Genomic DNA, 19128 nt, shown 5'->3' on the forward strand with positions numbered 1-19128 from the left:
TTGAAGATCTTTTGTTTATTGTGCAGTGTATTTTATTAATGAATCTTGCTTCACTTATTCCTGTTCTCTCTTGCACAGTGTTACTATTCAGGTGTAAAAAGTGAGTGTTTCTTCTTTCTGACCTCTGTATCACATTTTGCTCATTTTACAGGTCAAAAGAAGGTTTGGTGTTTTTGGTTGCTCTTATAAATTTACCTTCAGCTCTACACAAAAATCATTCAGCTGCACTCTTCATTTGTCACTCTCTAAAGTTCACTGCCAACAATAACCATACTAATTTTGGTATTTGTCTGGTTTTGGAAATGAAGTTGAAAAAGTTTTATTTTTCTTTAAATGTAGCTGTTGCTTAAATATGAAGAGACACGATATGGTTTAGGCTGATGAAATTGGGTGAAACGTATCTGGAGTAACAGAATATTTACAGTGTATGTTGGCAAAGTTTCTCATCTACAGTTTACCTCCAATTCTCCATCTACCCACTAATCTTCCTTTCATTTTCATCCTCTTCTAGCCAGTTCCTCTAAAAATCCAAGAATGTTCATGTCTCTGCATCTTCAAAAACTTAATAACCCTGCCTGCCTCTTTAACTATCACCCTATCCCTCTTCTGCCCTTCACTCTGAACTCATTGTCATTGCCATTTACAATCATTGCCTGGAAATCTTCTCCTGCAGTTCCATCTGGGATCCTCTCCAGTTTGGCATCCTTTCTTCCCAGTTCACCAAGTCTGCTCTCTTTAAGGTCTCTAATGACGTTTTCCTGGCCAAGTCTCAGGGACTCTACTCTAATCACTTTGATCTCTCTCCTGCTTTTGACACTACTGATTCTCCTTCTCAACATTTTATCCTCTCTTGGCTTTCACACACAATTCTGTGCTCCTGTGGTTTTCCTATCCCTTCAGCCATTCCTTAGCCTCTCTTGGTGGTTCCTCTTCTTCCCCTTTCCTAACCTTTGTGGGGTCTCAGAGGGCTCAATCTTTGGCCTGCTCCTCTTTTTGCTTTACATCATCTCACTGGGTAATCTCATCTGCTAACATATTTTCAACTACCATCTTTAGATCAATGATGCACAAATCTTTCAATCCCATCTTGCATCTCAGCCTGTCTCTAACATATCCTCCTGGATGTCTCACCATCAACTTAAAACTAACATTGCCAAAACTAAACTCCTTTCTCCCTCCCCTCAGAGATGATGCCAGAAAGACATCAGCTAGTTTGACTGATAGATTGAGGGGAAGATGAAAGTAGCTGGCGGTTACTTTATTTATAATAATAAGTAAAACATTGTGTATATATATAAATATGAATATACCAGTGTAAACCTAGGATGACAGTGCTTTGAAATGAGCCCAGATCCTACTCCTTTGGACTTCAATTGGATTACTATATGGGTCATTGTGTTTATGTGTACCTATAAAAACATATTTGTGCTTATAAATTATATAATGCAAATAGTCTCACAGAGAAATAGATCTGATTAAAATAAAAGGTCTTGCTGCATATTTTCAATGCATCAAATACAGAAGTAGGGGTGAGAGTCAGGCATTGTCTTGTTGCTATAGATAAGACAGCATTGTTTTATATTGATTCAGACAATCTTGCAGTACAACTGTATGGCTGTAATTTTTGAACAAGTTTTAAATCCTGAAAATGAATGTTTATAATAGAAAAATATATAGTCCTTAAGGTGTAACAGTCACAGAAGAAACTGTGCACATGCAGGGCTAGTTCTGCCCTCAGATACATAATATTATCTCATTGACTTCACTGTGAACAGGTTTGAGAGCAGATTTTAACCTGTGGTCTGGAGATGGTGAACAGAAAAGTCTGTTTTTTATATCTTCATCCCAAGAATAATAATTGGGAAGTACAATTGTAATATATTCCATGTAGATATAAAGTGTTGTACGCTGCTTGTCCCATGTTTTCAACATGTCAGGAGTGTGGATTAAATGGCTTTTGCTGTAGGGTATCTTGTAGTGTCATCCTACGTATTTGATTGCCATTTCATGAAATACGTTTATGGTTTGATACTAATATATATTGTAACTAAAATATACTTTTCTCCCCTTCAGACAGCCTGTTTTCGAGAAGAGAGGGATGTACTAGTGAATGGAGATAATCAGTGGATCACAACATTGCACTATGCCTTCCAGGATGAAAACTATTTAGTGAGTGTTACTTACATATCTATTAAAGTCATTTTAGGCTTTTAGTCTGTGATCTTGAGATACAGATATAGTGTGTGTGCAATGGTTAGCCCTATGTTTGAAATTTAAAATCCATATGAATCAAAAACCCTGTCAAATCCATAATTATGCCTAGAGTTTCATAGTATGGAAACTAGTCTGGGGATTTAGTGAATTTGGCCCTGAATATCTCAAGATGCTAGTTTGCTTTATTCTCTGTACCAGTCTGCAATTATTGGGCAGATTTCTGTAACCAGGAGGTATCAGGTCATCTGACCATTTTTCCTTTGGGAGCACAATTGCAATTATATTACTTTACCTTTTCTATAATCTTGTCATTTACTTTGTCCCAATAATGCTGGTCAGATTGACAGAATGAAGTAGCAGTTAATTTTTTTCCTGCTATGAAATTAGAGTTAGATATAAAGTTTGTTTAATCTCCTTGATTATTGTTTTTAAATTTTGGAACTGGAATGATCATATTGATTTCAAATTCACCCAGCTGGGCTCTGGCAAGGAGTAGAGAGGCATAAATTCAATTCTGATCTGTATTCTCCTGCTGGTTGGGGAGCTTAACCACAAAAGCCTCAGAAGAATACAGAAAGCCACTGTAGAACTTGGAAAAATGCCACTTTTAAAAAAATCGTTTTGCATAGAACTGAAGATTATAATTGCAGATGAAAGTATCTAAATATGTTTTTACTAAGAAATATATCTGAAATGTAATTAGAATGCCTTTTGGTTTGGTTTGGAAAAGTTTGGGTTATGTTGTTTAGACGTATAAAAAGATAGTGGTCTTGTACTCTTTATAGTAAAACCAGTTATTGCATGCTGATGCTGAAACTTAAATTGATGTACATTTCTAAATTGTATTTCCATCATAAATTTTATTGTAAGAATCTAATCTTTCATATTACATTTAACTTTCAGGTAATGTATAAGATTGAAGAAAGAAAATTAATTTCTAAAGGATACTCAGTTTCTACTAAACCTTTAAATCATTTAAAAAAAGAAATGTAACACACTTGAATTGTATTTATTTTCTTGTCTTGTAAAGTACGCTTGATACATATAATTTGGTAGTTTTGAAGTCTTACTACCCATTTACTTCTGTTTAGCATTGTCATTAGTATGTGTTAAGTTTAAAAAAAAATCCCAGTGTGCAACTAAAGGCCACTTCCTGCTCGTTTTATGCATGATGTCACATTAACTTCAGTGACATTCCTGGAGTAAAGCATGTATGATTTGGTCCTTAAGGTAAAAGAACTTCCATGCATGCAGGACTTTCAGAATTAGGATTTTTGGTCATGATCCTCTTCAATTGGATGCACAAGCACAAACTCTTGCAATCTTGCTGTATTCCCTTGACTTCAGTGGGACTTTGCACAGATAGGGCTTTGCTTTTGTGAATCTGATAGCAGAATCAGGGCCCAGGTTTTTAACTTCCTAACTGAGTAATATGGACCAGTAAAAACTATAATTCTGTTCTGACTGCTAGAATTATCACTAGAAAAACATTATATATTCAGTTGCAGCCTGCCAGAACTCATTTTAATCTGGCCTCTTTCCTGAACATGCTAGTTGAGCACAGAGCAGCTTCTGTTCTTTATCTTTGATGGTCTGATAACATGTGCTAGTTTTGCAAATTGTGTTTCGTTTGGGAGAAAATGGCAGGAAAAATAATTGACTCTCAGTATTTTAATATGTGCTTTGAGCATGATAGAGAATTTAGGCAGATCTCTGACCTGAATTGAATGCCTTTATATTAAATATGTATTTGTTGCTGGAGTTTAACATCCTGAATTTTTGCATTTCTATCCTTTTTGTTTTTAAAAAATAGGTTAGTTTGCTTTGTAATTGTGGAAGCATTGTGATGTTGTGCAGTAGTAACTTGTGCAGTACATAAGAAAATTACTAGATCTGATGGGTCTGCACACTCAGAATGTACTTCCAAAAGTTGCTTTGTAAAGAGAAAAAAACAATGAGAGTCCTGTAGCACCTTAAAGACTAACAAATTTCTACAGGCATAAACTTTCGTGGGCTGCAACCCACTTCGTCAGATGAATGAAGTAGGAGGTGTATATATGTATATGTATATGTGTGTGTGTGTATATATATATATATATATATATATATATATATACACACACATCCAAGGGTGAGAAACATAACAATGGGGGAGGGCAAGTGCTAACAAAGTCAATTCAGTTAGGGTAGATGAGGCCTATTCACAACCATTGATTAGAAAGTGAGACTGTGTGAACAGTGACAATTACTTCTTGTAATGAGATAATCATTCCAAGTCCCTATTCAGACCCAGTCTGATTGTGTCAAGTTTGCATATGAGTTCCAGCTCTGCAGTTTCTCGCTGAAGTCTGTTTTTGAAGTTTTTTTTTTTTTTCTTTGAAGTATGGGAACTTTCAAGTCAGCTCTACAGAGTGTCCTGGGAGATTGAAGTGTCATATATGCCATCATGTGCCCAGCAATCATAGAATCATAGAATATTAGAGTTGGAAGGGACCTCAGGGGTCATCTAGTCCAACCCTCTGCTCAAAGCAGGACTAACCTCAGATATATCATCCCAGCCAGGGCTTTGTCAAGCCTCAGCTTAAAAACCTCTTAAGATGGAGATTCCACCTCCTCCCTAGGTAACCCATTCCAGTGCTTCACCATCCTCCTAGTGTCTAACCTAGACCTCTCAACTGCAACTTGAGACCGTTGCTTCTTGTTCTGTCATCTGCCACCACCGAGAACAGCCTAGCCCCATCCTCCCTGGAACCCCCTTTCAGGTAGTTAAAGGCTGCTATCAAATCCCCCCTCCCTTCTCTTTTGCAAACTAAACAAGCCCAGTTTCCTCAGCCTCTCCTCATAAGTCCTGTGCTCCAGCCCCCTAATCATTTTTGTTGCCCTCCGCTGGACTCTCTCCAACTTGTCTACATCCTTTTTGTAGTGGGGGTCCCAAAACTGGACACAATACTCTAAATGCGGCCTTACCAATGCCGAATAGAGGGGAATAATCACTTCCCGTGACCTGCTGGCAATGCTCCTCCTAATGCAGCCCAATATGCTATTAGCCTTTTTGACAACCAGGGCACACTGCTGACTCATATCCAGCTTTTTATCCACTGTTACCCCCAGGTCCTTTTCTGCAGAACTGCTGCCTAGCTCGTTGGTCCCAGTCTATAGCTGTGCATGGGATTCTTCCTTCCTAAGTGGAGGACTCTGCACTTTTCTTTGTTGAACCTCATTAGATTTCTTTTGGCCCAGTCCTCCAGTTTGTGTAGGTCCTTCTGTATCCTATCCCCACCTTCCAGGGTATCTACCACTCCCCCCAGCTTAGTGTCATCCGCAAACTTGCTGAGGGTGCAATCTACCCCATCTTCCAGATCATTAATGAAGATGTTGAACGGCCCCAAGACTGACCCCTGGGGCACTCCGCTTGTGACCAGTTGCCAGCTAGACACGGAGCCATTGATTACTACTCGTTGAGCCCTATGCTCTAGCCAGTTCTCTATCCATTTTATAGTCCATTCATCCAACCCATACTTCTTTAACTTGCTGATAAGAATACTGTGAGAGACAGTATTAGAAGCTTTGCTAAAGTCAAGGTATATCACGTCCACCGCCTTCCCTACATCCACAGAGCCAGTCACCTCATCATAGAAAGCAATCAGGTTGGTCAGGCATGACTTTCCCATGGTGAATCCATGTTGACTGTTCCTGATCACCTTCCTCTCTTCCAAGTGCCTTAAAATGGATTCCTTAAGGACCTGCTCCATGATTTTTCCAGGGATTGAAGTGAGGCTGACCGGTCTGTAGCTCCCTGGATCCTCTTTCCTCCCTTTTTTGAAGATGGGCACTATATTTGCTTTTTTCCAGTCCTCAGGGACCTCCCCCTGTTGCCACAAGCTTTCAAAGATAATAGTCAATGGCTCTGAAATCACCTCAGCCAACTCCCTCAGCACCCTCGGGTGTATTGCATCAGGCCCCATGGACTTGTGTACGTCCAATCCTTCTAAATAGTCTTGGACCTGTTCCTTCAGCACTATGGGATGTTCGCCTCCTTCCCATTCTGTGCCACCCAGTGAAGCAGTCTGGGAACTGATCTTGTCTGTGAAGACAGAGGCAAAAAAGGCATTGAGTACATCAGCTTTCTCCACATCCTCAATGCTCCTCTGTCGTGTACATTTGCCAAACCGGACTGTCACTACGCAAAAGAATAAATGTACACAAATCAGACATAAAAAATGGTAACATCCATAAGCCAGTAGGAGAGCACTTCAATCTCCCATGCAGATCATTAATGAAAATGTTGAACCAAATCAGCCCAAGGACCAACCACTGGGGCAATCTGCTTGATACTGGCTGCCAACTAAACATTGAGCTGTTGATCATCACTACCTGTTGAGCCCACGATCTAGCCAGCTTTCTATCCACCTCATTGTCCATTCATCCAACCCATACTTCTTTAACTTGCTGGCAAGAATACTGTGAGAGACCTTAGCAAAAGCTTTGCTAAAGTCAGGATATATTACTTCCACCGCTTTCCCCACATCCACAGAGCCAGTCATCTCATCATAAAAGACAATCAGATTGGTCAGGCATGAAGTGTCGTTGGTGAATCCATGCAGACTGTTTCTGATCACCTTCCCCTCCTTCATTTGCTTCAAAATGGATTATTTGGGGACTTGCTTCATGATTTTTCTGGGGACTGAGGTGAGGCTGACTTGTCTGTAATTCTCCAGATCTTCCTCCTTTACTTTTTTAAAGATGGTCACTATGTTTGCCTTTTTCCAGTTGTCCATGACCTCCCTCGATCACCATGAGTTTTCAAAGATAATGGCCAATAGCTCTGCAATTACATCAGCCAACTCCCTCAGCACCCTCAGATGCATTACATCCGGCCCCATGCACTTGTGTATGTCCAGCTTTTCTAAATAGTCTTTAGCCTTTTCTTTCACTACTGAGGGCTGCTCAGCTCCTCCCCATACTGTGCTGCCCAGTGCAGTAGTCTGGGAGCTGACCTTGTCTGTGAAGACAGAGGGAAAAAAAGCATTAAGTTATTCAGCTTTTTCCACATCATCTGTCACTAGGTTGCCTCCCCCATTCAGTAAGGGGCCCACACTTTTTCTGGCCACCTTCTTGTTGTTAACATACCTGTAGAAACCCTTCTTGTTATCCTTCACCTCCCTTCCTAGCTGCAACTCCAGTTGTGCTTTGGCCTTTCTGATTTCACCACTGCATGCTTGAGCAATATTTTTATACTTCTTCCTTGTCATCTGAACCACTTCTTGTAAGCTTTCTTTTTGTGTTTAAGCTCACCAAAGATTTCTCTGTTAAGCCAAGCTGGTGGCCTGCCATATTTGCTATTCTTTCTGCACAGTATTGCACTGGTTTGTTCCTGCGCCCTCATTAAGGTTTCTTTAAAATACAGCCAGCTCTTCTGGACTCCTTTCCTCCTCATATTAGCCTCCTAAGGGATCCTGCCCATCAGTTCTCTGAGGGCGTCAAAGTCTACTTTTCTGAAGTCCAGGGTACGTATGCTGCTACTCTTCTTTCTTCCTTTTGTCAGGCTCCTGAACTCGACTATCTCATGGTCACTGCTTCCCAGATTGCCATCCACTTCTACTTCCCCTACCAATTCTTCTCTGTTTGTGAGCAGCTGGTCAAGAGGAGCATGGCCCCTAGTTGGTTCCTCCAGCACTTGCACTAGGAAATTGTCCCTAACACTCTCCAATAACTTCCTGGATTGTCTGTGCACTGCTGTATTGCTCTCCCAGCAGATGTCAGGGAGATTGAAGTCTCCCATGAGAACCAGGGCCTGTGATCTGGAAACTTCTGCTAGACGAAGGTTTCTTCAGACAACTACCTCATCCTCCTGGTGGGCATCTGCTATAGACCACCTGACCATGACATAACACTTGTTGCTCTCAGTTGTAAACTTAACCCAGAGCTCTCAACAGGTTTTTCTCTGGTTTCATACTGGAGCTCTGAGCAATCATATTGCTCTCTTTCATACAGTGCAGCTCCTCCACCTTTTCTCCTCTGCCTGTACTTCCTGAACAGACTTGTGATGACTTGTATGAGTGTGGTATAAATGTGCACATTTGCTGATTTGATTCAATTGTCACTGAAAGGGGAGTCTTTTAGTGCTTGACAAAAGACATAATGTGGAGGTTATAGTTTTTTTAAATCCCTTTAGGATTATGCTTCCTTTTTCACCTGAGCTCTGTGAATATAGATTAGATCTTAAAGAACTGACTTGAATCGAGAGAATCAGATCATCTTTGGTAGCAGGATTCCTTGGCTAACTCTTGTCTGGTCTGCCAAGCAAGAGAACCGAGGAATTTATATGCATTTATGATGTTTCCTCATAGTTATAATGGGTAGAAAGGTGTATATAATTGCTGTATAAAAATTGATATGGTCAGCTTTTAGTTCTTCTGTTTGGCTCAGGATGGAACACCATGGAGGCACATAAGACATTTGGTGACCTCTATACTGTTCATCTGACAGCAAGACAACTAACCAGCCAACCAACTTGTGAAATCTGTTTAACTGAACTTTACTGGTGTATAGATAAAAATAAAAAGTGCCTCTTCATAATGTTCATTTTTTTTGACCTTCTTAATGACCTTGGTCTTAGAAGAAAAAAATACTGCATTTATGTGAATGAATGATACTACCTGGAAACAGTATATTGTCCTAAGAATTCACTCCATTGTTACATGAAAAATGCACTTTACAAATATAACTTGATCTTGAAAACATTCATGCACGCCCTTAACTCAGGCACATGAAGAGTCCAGTTAACGGCAATATGATTCCATGGTTGGGCATTAGATGATATTTTGTTATCATTTTATTGCTTTTGCTACTCCTGGAAAAATTTCTTTTATAATACCATGAAGGTACAGAAGTTCTGTATAACAAACAAACAAAAACATTCTTTCCAAGCAATAACTAAGCTTGGCAGAATTTTATTTTTATTTTTATTTTGATGGATAATATTAATGTTTATTTTTAAGCATTTTTTCAATTTTGATTGATTTTAAATTTTCACAGTTGTGAGAAATTATGGGAGAGGGTCAGAAAGTAATTATTTAATGATACTAGATGTTAAGATTAAAAAAGTTAAAGCTTTGTAACAGTTAAAACAGAAATTGTCAAGATCACATCAAAATATACAAAGTAAATATCCTTAAATTTACCTTCTCAAGCAGCATTTTTCTTTCTTTGCCTATCTGTAAATTTCTGTTATTAAGATGGAAATATTTTTGTCAGTTTGTGTGTACAGTGAAATTGATGTTTACCAACATTTAGAAATTTAATCCTTCCAAGCCTAGCAATAACTAAAGCATGGAAGTTGAAAGCAAAACCACTACACAGCAAATCAGTTAATAACTATCCCATTTTGTATACAAGCACTGCAGCTTTTAAAATGTATAACCTGGGGAGCTATCTTATATTATAGATCTCATTTCATTGGGATTTTTCAAAGCAATGGTGAACCATGGCTTATTTACCTTGTGCAAGGCATGCATGCAAGACATCCCGCAGCATAGCAGGTTTGCGACTCAATGGCAGACAGCAATACAGTAACATTTTGACTGTCAATATTTTAAGACTTTGTGGAAATATTTTATTAATGTCTTCAGAATGCTTGGTAAATAAAAAACGGTATCCAGGAGGATGTCACAATATGCTATTTCAAGTTGTTACAGTCAGTGGACTTCTAAAACACAGGATTCAAAACTACTTTCCTCTTCAAGCAGAGTCTTAAACTTTCAACAAAAAACCTTAAGGATGACCAAATATGGAGGGGAAAAAGTTATTCTTCACAGATGTAGACTCTAATGTTGGGGGATCCCCATTTCCCATTCCCTCTCTCATTCCTCAGAGGGGCGAGACACAAGATTCCCCACCTGTCCTGAGTTCCTCTGCCAATTTATTGTTTTTAGCAATCATTTTGTCCTATTTTGAAATGTTTTTCATTCCTCTGTTGCTGTTCAAAAGACATACAAAAAAAGAGGGGAAAATGACTGACTACAAAGGGACATCCATGAAATTGACTATCCACAAAATGCTGGCATTGAAGTTAAAACAGGCGAACTGAGATATACAGCACCATACCCTTGTGATATTACTACCACATCAGTATATACTAATGTAAAGTGATTATTGGAAACATGGATATACACTATTTTCCTTGAAAACAGAGAAATAGTAAACAAAGGGGTGAACTTGAGAAAAAGACCAAGTATTATTGTATATTTTGGTGGAAATTTTGTCAGTCAATTAGTCTTCCATCATGACATTCAAGGTTATATTATCCTAACTTGCTTTCTATAATGGGTGTTGAAAAGTTTGGTCCTGTGTAGACTATCCAGACAATTTTCAAATCCAACTGGATGTTTTTCCGGGGGACCCATGGTTAACAATCTTTGTCAATCACAAATAGTTTTCCTAACATAGATAGGGCCAAATAGTCCAACTACGCACTTTAAGTGAAACAATCCAAATTTGCCTCAGAGTTTCACAGAAAGATACCCTCACGCTGTTTGGAGTGACTCACGAGCGTGAGTGTCGTATTCAGGGCAGACTGTCCAGGAACTCGGCACAAACTCCAAATTGGTTGTATTTCTATAACTAGATTTCATCAACCAAGTATCAAGTGTGAACTCCTAAAACACTGTAACAGCCTTAACATGGACTCACAAACAGTCCCATTGGGCACAACGGTCTATCTTGCCACCCAGGCAAGTTTGTCTCTGTGATAGATGGTCCTTTACACCAAAAATTACAATAATATTCAGATTACTCTCAGTCCCAAAGGACCTGTCACTTACTCCAGGTCAACCATATTTCAGATTTTAAACCAAAGACAATGCTTGTAGCCTATACTATAATAAACTATCTAAAGATTTAGTAAGTAGGAAAAAGAAATGAGTTATTTATAAAGTTAAAACAGATAAACACACACAAATGAGTTACAGTCTTAGATTTCAAAAGAAAATAGAAACTTCTATTATAAGCAAAATCTGTACGTCCTTTATCGCTAACCCAAACTAAACAGTTGGAGACCCCTGTCTTATTCTTAGAAATCTTCACCCCTCAGAGTTCAAGCAGCATAGAGATAACAGACACTTTTATTCTCTTCCCCCAGTGTTCATGTTGTGATGGACCGAGGGCTTGTGCACATACCCTCTTCAGGGGCATGCATTCCGTAAAGTCTAAATACAAAACACTTTCATATCTCTCTAATATCTATTTTAACAAAACTAACACACAGTAAGCCAGTCTGGTTTCTAGCTATGCATTTATCAGTACTCACTGATGCCTGGGGACTTGGCAAAAGCTGACACCGGGTCTGCCTGTATCCTAGATATTATAATGGTTTTTCAGCAACAGCTATGGAAACACTTCAACAGTGATACAGTTTGAAGAAGATACAGTGCCAGTTGTTTGTTTATCCGGCTGTTGATGAAATTCCAGAGAATTGCATATCTCCTGTTGACATACTTATGTTCACATAGTACAACATCTTCATAGTGCTGCATTGATGGGAGATGTCCTTTGTCCTTTCAGGGAGGTGGACTACTGGCATTGACTGGAGAGTCCATCTCCCATCGATCCTGCTCAATCAATCCTGCTTCATCAATTGCTGTGGAGCCCACAATGTAGACTTACCCTCATTTACAGAAAAATGAAGTACTCATAAGGAGTCTCAAAAGTTTTTAGCTGATTTGGTCTGATTTGGTTGACCATATATTAAAATGTATTTTGAGAGTTTAGTTTTCGTAATATAGGAAAATAGAAAGGAGTTATGATCTTTTCAAAATCTATGAGCATCCCATCCAATTGCAATAATATTTAATATATTTAATAAGGAAACATTTACTTAACTTTACATCAGTAAACTCAGAAATTGCTTTTCTCTGTGATTGAAATTATAAAATGGTAATCCCTTCCACTGTATGTGGATATGTCCTATACTATACACAGTGTCAACAGCATATGGAATTATAATGTACTATGAATCAATGGGAATCTTTTGGTCCTTCCCTGTCCTAAGATTGGTTTAAAGTAAGGCATTTATTTTCTGAATGAAGTTATTTAAAAGGGATAGGGAGGAAGAAATTGCATCAAACCAGAGAAACTTTGGGAAACATGAGAAACATGTGGCCCCTAAATAGGATCCCATGCTAACCCAATTTTTTTCAGTTACATTTTTTAATTTGTTAAGACTTTTGCATTCCACTTAAGGAGATTTTTATAATAAGAGAAACTGAGAGATATTAACTTCATAATCTATTCTGTTTGATTATGGAATGATGAACAAGACAGACACTGTCTTGTTCTTTAATTTATTTGGATACTGGTAAATACGAAATCTTTAAAAAAAAAAAAAAAAAAAAAAAGTGCTAAAAACAATTTTATGGTCTGCAAGACAACAGGGAATGTCAAAGATTATTTGAAAAGGTATGTTTATGAAGATTATTTAAAAAAAAAAAAAAAAAAAGCTTCCTTTAATGTTTTTGTCTCCATTTCAGGAAAATGTTATGAAGAGCACTTCACTGGTGTCTAAAGTATTAACAATTTTCTGCAGTCCTTTAGCTCTACCTGGATTTTATTGTCTTTGAGTCACTGTTTAAAAAAGATTTCTTTTCTTTGTGTTTCTCATCTCTCACTCCCCTTTATTCATAGTACCTGGTTATGGATTACTATGTTGGCGGAGATCTGCTCACCCTGCTCAGCAAGTTTGAGGACAGATTACCTGAAGATATGGCTCGTTTTTATTTGGCTGAAATGGTGATAGCGATTGATTCTGTACATCAGTTACACTACGTCCACAGGTAAGGAAATCCAGCCCTGAAATACAGAGATGACTGTGCATTATGGACCACTACCTGCATTCCTAACTTAACCAAATTCCTGTTGAAGTTAAGGTGAGTTTTACCTGAGAGCAAGATTTTGCTATAGTGGTCACTTAGAGTGGGAACAAATGGCAAATACTGACTGTAATCATGACCACTGTTTACACTTCATCATCTTTTGGATGTTCAAAACTGTTGCCAGGATTCTTCAGCATGTGTAAAAATATGGGTGAGGTGATTTCCTGAAAACCCAAGACCATGTGCAAGCATATTCTAAATCAACATTTATATTTTTATTTATTAAATAAATAACATATGGCAATGATCCTGCAGTGTGATTTGCTAACTGTTGTGTGGGTCATATTACAGGATCAGATTTTATGTTTGGAATGTGTTTCTTGATTAGTTTCTTCTGTGCATAAATAATTCTAAGTACAAAATTAAGGGCTGGAATTTTGATTTTTTTTAGTTTTGGATTTGGTAACATAATTTCTAGCAAGCAACTGTTGGCGGTTTTGTGGTAGTAACTAAGTTATTTGTGCAAATAACTGAAAACATTTCAACTTATTTTAAATTTAGTGTCAAACGTTGGTGTATTAGTTTGATGTATAAAAATGACTCATTCCTGCCATTGCCCATAGTGCTTTTGCTGACTTCAATGACAGCTCCATAGTGATGGCAGTGGCAGTACCATCATTCTGATGGTAGGAGATTGCCGAAAGACAGAGGCTTAGTACACACTACCAGGAAATTCAGTGGCAGTCGACGGGAGTTATGCAAGTTATGCAGTGTAGCTTGCATAACTCCTGTCGACCTCCTAACTTCCCTTTACTGTACCGTCTCCGTTGTGCTGTGCCGATGGGAAATGCGTTCCCGTTGACGCAGTGCTACGCCTTTTGATCAGGTGGTTTAATTGACTCAACTTCTGTATCAATTGAGAGGGTCTTCACTGCCATTCAATTGATCCAGATAGATTGATCTGATGGTAGCAGATTTACATACCCACTCAACACTGAGCTAACTCTGCTCCCATTGAAGTTAATAGTAAAACTCCCATTGGCTTCAGTTGGAGCAGAGTTAAGTTAACTATATATGAGCCCTTCTGAAAATTCCACCCAAGGCTTCTTTTGAGCACAAGCAACACTAGTGATTGTTTGGCCATTCATACTGGCCTAATCTCCTCCAGAAGTGATCACAAGGTTGCTCTTGGGATCCATTTCAATTTAGCATCAGTTTGGTATGAAGAAGTGTTCTAATGATTGATATTATTTTGGTTTGAGATTGTTGCTCTTCATGAAATGGTTCTAGTGAGGCGCGCCTTTTGATTTTATGTTGTTAATCTCTGACTTGTCTTGCTTAAGCACTGAATTAGGCATCATTTCGTTTGAAGACTGCTGGAATTGGGGTTTGTCCAGTACCTTATTTCTCATATTAAATGTGTTTGGGGTCTTGTAACTCTCCATTTCCAGAGGAGAAAAGAGAGTCGGTTGTTCTGTCAAGGGGCTGAATTTATATGGAAAGGAGCTCATTGTGAAATTTCCTAATGAAATAACCCATCAGAAGTATCTTATTTATGATCTTTGTGAATGTAACTTATTTCAATTGTGTGTCTTTGAGAAGGTATGTGTTCTTAAATCATTTTGCAGTGACCTAAACCTCATTGAAGTCAATGGAAAGACTGCCATTGACTTCAGTGGGCTTTGGATCAAGCTTTTTAAAAGTAAATTGTTTGTGAATTGTTGAGCCTACTAGCTAGTTTTGATAGCAGTGAAAGAGCATTTCAGATGTTAGCTAGGTTGCAAAGCTTTTTCTCAGAAGTCAGCCTATAGTAGCTACAGTTCTCAGAAAAATAATTTAAGACTTTTCTTTCTAAAGACCATCTTGTAATTCCTGTACTGATAGCACATAATATACAACATAGTTGACATTTCCATCTTTAAATCGTTTATGTCCCCAATATTAAATGGATTCGCATGTGAACTTGTGATACACAATTAAATGGCATCCTATTGGAGTTTTACAGCAACAAAACTGCTAGATTTGAAGATAGATGCTTGTAGGAATCATAGTATGGGCATATTAACTTACCCATACTTATTTCAAAATAGACTCCCAGTCCTTTTATATTATTATTTGCAGTTTTGCTAATGAACTGCATGTAGTATATTCATAAATCTTCTCTTTAAGGCCAGTCCAAAAATGACAAGTTTTATAATTCAAACAGGAGTAATGCAAAGAGTGTTTATAAGAAAAAAAAACTTTTTGCAAAGATGAAAAATGCAAAAGGGGCTTGAGTAAGTGTTAACTGATCAGCCTTTGAAATGTGACCCATTTCCCTATTACTTTGCAGCTGTTACAGCAGAAAGAAGAAAAACATTTTTAAGTGCCAGCAGTGTTCTTTCCTGAAAGAATAATCCTGGTGGACTCCTCCTTTTGGGGGGGCATGTTGTGGGAGGTGAAGGGCAGGGGAAAGGCAAAAGAGAACAAATATTAATAGCAAGTGATAATGTAATAGCTGTAGTGGCAATACTTCTGATGGATAGCCAGTATGCAAAGGGATTTGAACTGTGTAAGTAGCTGGTGAGTTAGAAACATAATATTTCATACATATTTCTTTCAAGGTTATTTTGCTATCAAGGTTTAGAACTTTACAGGGTTTTATTATTTATTCTTGCTTTTTTGGGTGCCAGTTCTTTTAGGACAGATTTTCACATTGATCACAACCAGCCTCAGGCTCTGTGATGACAGCATTTCCCCCTCCTGACTGTATTTCTTATATATCTTTTTATCCTTATTCCTTTTATCTTTATCCTTCATCCCTCCCAGTCTTTTCTACTGTTCATAAATTGCTTTTGTATTCTAGCTGTAGAAGAGTGTAGTTTTTCTGGAGAATGGTGTTAGTTACCATGATAGTTATCCTGCAAAATAACTTAAGTTACACACAAGCCATTGTTCTCTTTCAAAGCCCTTCGGCCAAATCTGAGTGGGCATTGCTGACCTGTGCAGCCCTTATTTGGAAGGCTGCAAAGTCTAGAGGATGATAGGTGTTGACTAATATATGGCTAGCATGTATATATCTGTAGGTAGTATGCAATAAGGACCAATAACATTAATCACAAATATTGTAACAGTGACATAGCCTAAATTGGCCTATACCATAATCCTGTTCACTTATGCTAAGTATACCATAACACCTTGCATTTTCCTGGCAGAAGCAGATAGGAAACTTGTCAGTATTAAGATGCATTTGTTCTGTGTCTTAATACAAGCTAGGGGAAGTACCTTCACGGACCAGTACCTGGAATACTAGCATCCAAAACAAAGATAAGGAAGGAATAGAACAAGAAATTAGAAAACTGGGACAAACTAATGGGTTGGATTTTAGTGACGTATAAAGGGATGTGTAACTTGTAAAATCATCATAGAAATAATACCAACTGAAATGGTTAACTTTGGGACCACACCTTTGGGAGCACACCTTGTGTAAAATGCTGCACAAGATAGTTTCCTGGAGACTAATATTGTATTGAATTCTTTTCCTGTACTATGTTCTTGCTGGATTTTAATAGTAATCTTGACTGATACTGGTTATTTGGTCTCTTGAATATATTTCATAATGAACCAAAGTGTGGCCAAGCAATTACTATAGATTTATCAACACAGGAAATAAACAAAATTATGGAACATCCTTGAGGCATGGAGAGAGGTTTGGAAGCTCTTCCCTTCTCTCCCCCAACACACATTTAACCCAGCAAAAAAAGCATGAGCTGAAATGAGATGATCATCAATTTTCAAGTTGTCCTCTAAAATTTTACAGTTTTATTTGCAGTTTATTATATGTAATATCCAACAGAAACATCTGAAAAGAATTGCTTTCAAGTTTAGATGATATTTCATTTCTGATCATGAATTTCTGGGAACAAATTTTTCAGTGTGTTACCCATTTGTTTTATCAACCTTATAAATTCTAATAATCATTTAACTACATTTTCTAGTAATAAATAAGTTAAGTACTTTACTCTTAGTGCAAGTCTCTAATGCATTTTGCATTAACCACTGGCATTGAGAGCTTCATGACTAGAAAGATTACTTTATATGAATTAGCTTTAATTAAACATGTTTGCATATACACTTCCTGCTTGACTGTGCAGCCCTTGGTCAAATAAGACTTCCTTGGGAGCTCATGTTTACTAGTGGTACCTGTCTAATTTATTAGTTTAAAAAAACTATTGAATGATGTTCTTTTGGAAGTAGACTAAGATTAAATATTGCTTTGTGCCATTTGTGTGTAATCTATACTTTCTTGTACAGTATATAGTTTTACACGTAGGCAATAGAAACACTGTAAAGCAAAATGAAAATGAAAAGGATCAGAGCGTCTTCATTATGTTTCTGATGAAATCTTTCAATTTATATTAATGCTAGTTTGTTTTTTAAAATTTTTCCTGTTTCCACTGTGGTTAGGAGTAAATCATTCCCTTTCATATGTATTGTCAGCCTCTGCTTCCCTGCATCAAGTATTTAGATGGGGGTTAGAGTCAAACTATCTTTGGGTTGAATTAGGTAGTTAGTCTTCATTAGTGCATGTATAGCAATATGAATGACATCAGTTGTCGTGAACACGCAGAATTAGTCTCTTTTTCCTGTGAGATTTTAAGCTAACCTTTTGCTTAAATTAATGCTGAGCCATTGACTATAGATTGAATGAGATATTTAAATTAACACACTACATTAATATATATCAAAGATTATGCTTGAGGATAGATGTTACTTTTCATGATGCGCTTTACCTGGGTTAAAAAACTATGTACAGTTAGAGACAGGGCTGTGCTGTAATCCAACTCTTGTATATTCTTTGTACATGTTCTGAACCTGCAGGAGAATAGTGATGTAAGTGATCATCTTGAGACCAAAGGATGTAAATCTCTGCCTTCTCTTGTGTTTGATACATCAGCAGCCTCTTTACACTGAATAACATTAAGGAGTTTCTGAGTGATTGTGTTTTGCATTTAAAAAAAAATCCATTCACTTGAGACTGGCCTAAAAACAAAATACAAATAATATTTGTCCATTAATATTACATAGTAATATTAATTTGTTAATATTTTGTTTTCATTTCACTCTGCAGTTCCCTTCTGCTAGTTTATATTTATTTGATAAATTATTATATTCACGTAATTTGAGACTCCACTATAAAATGGAAAGGGTCCTATTCTAATCCAAGCAATGGCAAAGGTTAAAACGATAATTTAATTAGTTTCTGTGCTAATTTATGGATGCTTATTGGGTGGCCCGCAGAAGACTTTTGCTGTATGTAGATATAAGCTCAGAAGCCAGTTTAGCAGATGCTAAAATGATTCATAAAGTTAATGGACACTTCCATAGTAACAATAACAATTAATCATTTTCTTTCTAGAGTTTTCCTTCCTCTGCGCTCAAGCTGTTTTGCAACAATTCATATTAGAACAATACACTATTAGAAATGTGTTCAAACTTTTTCTTTACTAACTTGCCAAGAAGTTAAAGTTTCTTTTTAAGAGAAATTTTCTTCCCTGTAGGTGGTTAAAGCTCCCCTTGAAGAACAGCTATTATCCCTATGATCCAATTCAGCACTTGGATTATGCATGTATATTCCATTGGCTGCACTGAGAGATCTTTTAATGTATTCAATGGGACTTCCATTGAAGAGTTTGACATCTTAAGCTGGAGTTTTTGAACAATAAAACCTTTCATTTAATTGTAAAACCATAGTTCTGGTTCCAAGGATAAATGAAAAAAGCCTTTAAGTTGATATTTGTCAAATAGCAAAACAAGATAATTCTGAAGCAACTGTGCTGCTTAGTGATGAGAGGAGAGAAGAGGACTAGTTTTGGGTTCTGGTTTGAGTTCGTCTAATGACTTGCAGTGTGAATGAATGAGTAACTTAAACTCTCTGTCGATAAGCTTATTTTTCTGAGAAGTAAATATGATAACACTGAAGAAGACTGTACAGGACTGTTGATGATGAATTAGTTAATATTTATGAAACACTTTAAATCCTGAAAGGGCTATACTACGTAAACAT

General features: G+C 37.4%; 1 protein-coding gene across 7 annotated transcripts in view; it reads left to right on the top strand.

Annotated features, from left to right (window-relative positions):
* CDC42BPA (CDC42 binding protein kinase alpha) overlaps positions 1 to 19128 on the top strand; it is a 333741-nt gene that overhangs the window by 126536 nt on the left and 188077 nt on the right. For all 7 annotated transcript variants that reach the window (XM_067564840.1, XM_067564839.1, XM_067564837.1 and 4 more), the window contains exons 4-5: positions 2074 to 2169; positions 12895 to 13043. In XM_067564840.1, the coding sequence (XP_067420941.1) occupies positions 2074 to 2169; positions 12895 to 13043 (245 nt within the window). The remainder of the gene's footprint in view (positions 1 to 2073; positions 2170 to 12894; positions 13044 to 19128) is intronic.

This window comes from Emydura macquarii, unplaced genomic scaffold (assembly GCF_026122565.2).
Source record: "Emydura macquarii macquarii isolate MOO-44397 ecotype Brisbane River unplaced genomic scaffold, CSIRO-AGI_Emac_v2 contig_2676, whole genome shotgun sequence".
Lineage (NCBI taxonomy): Eukaryota > Metazoa > Chordata > Testudines > Chelidae > Emydura > Emydura macquarii.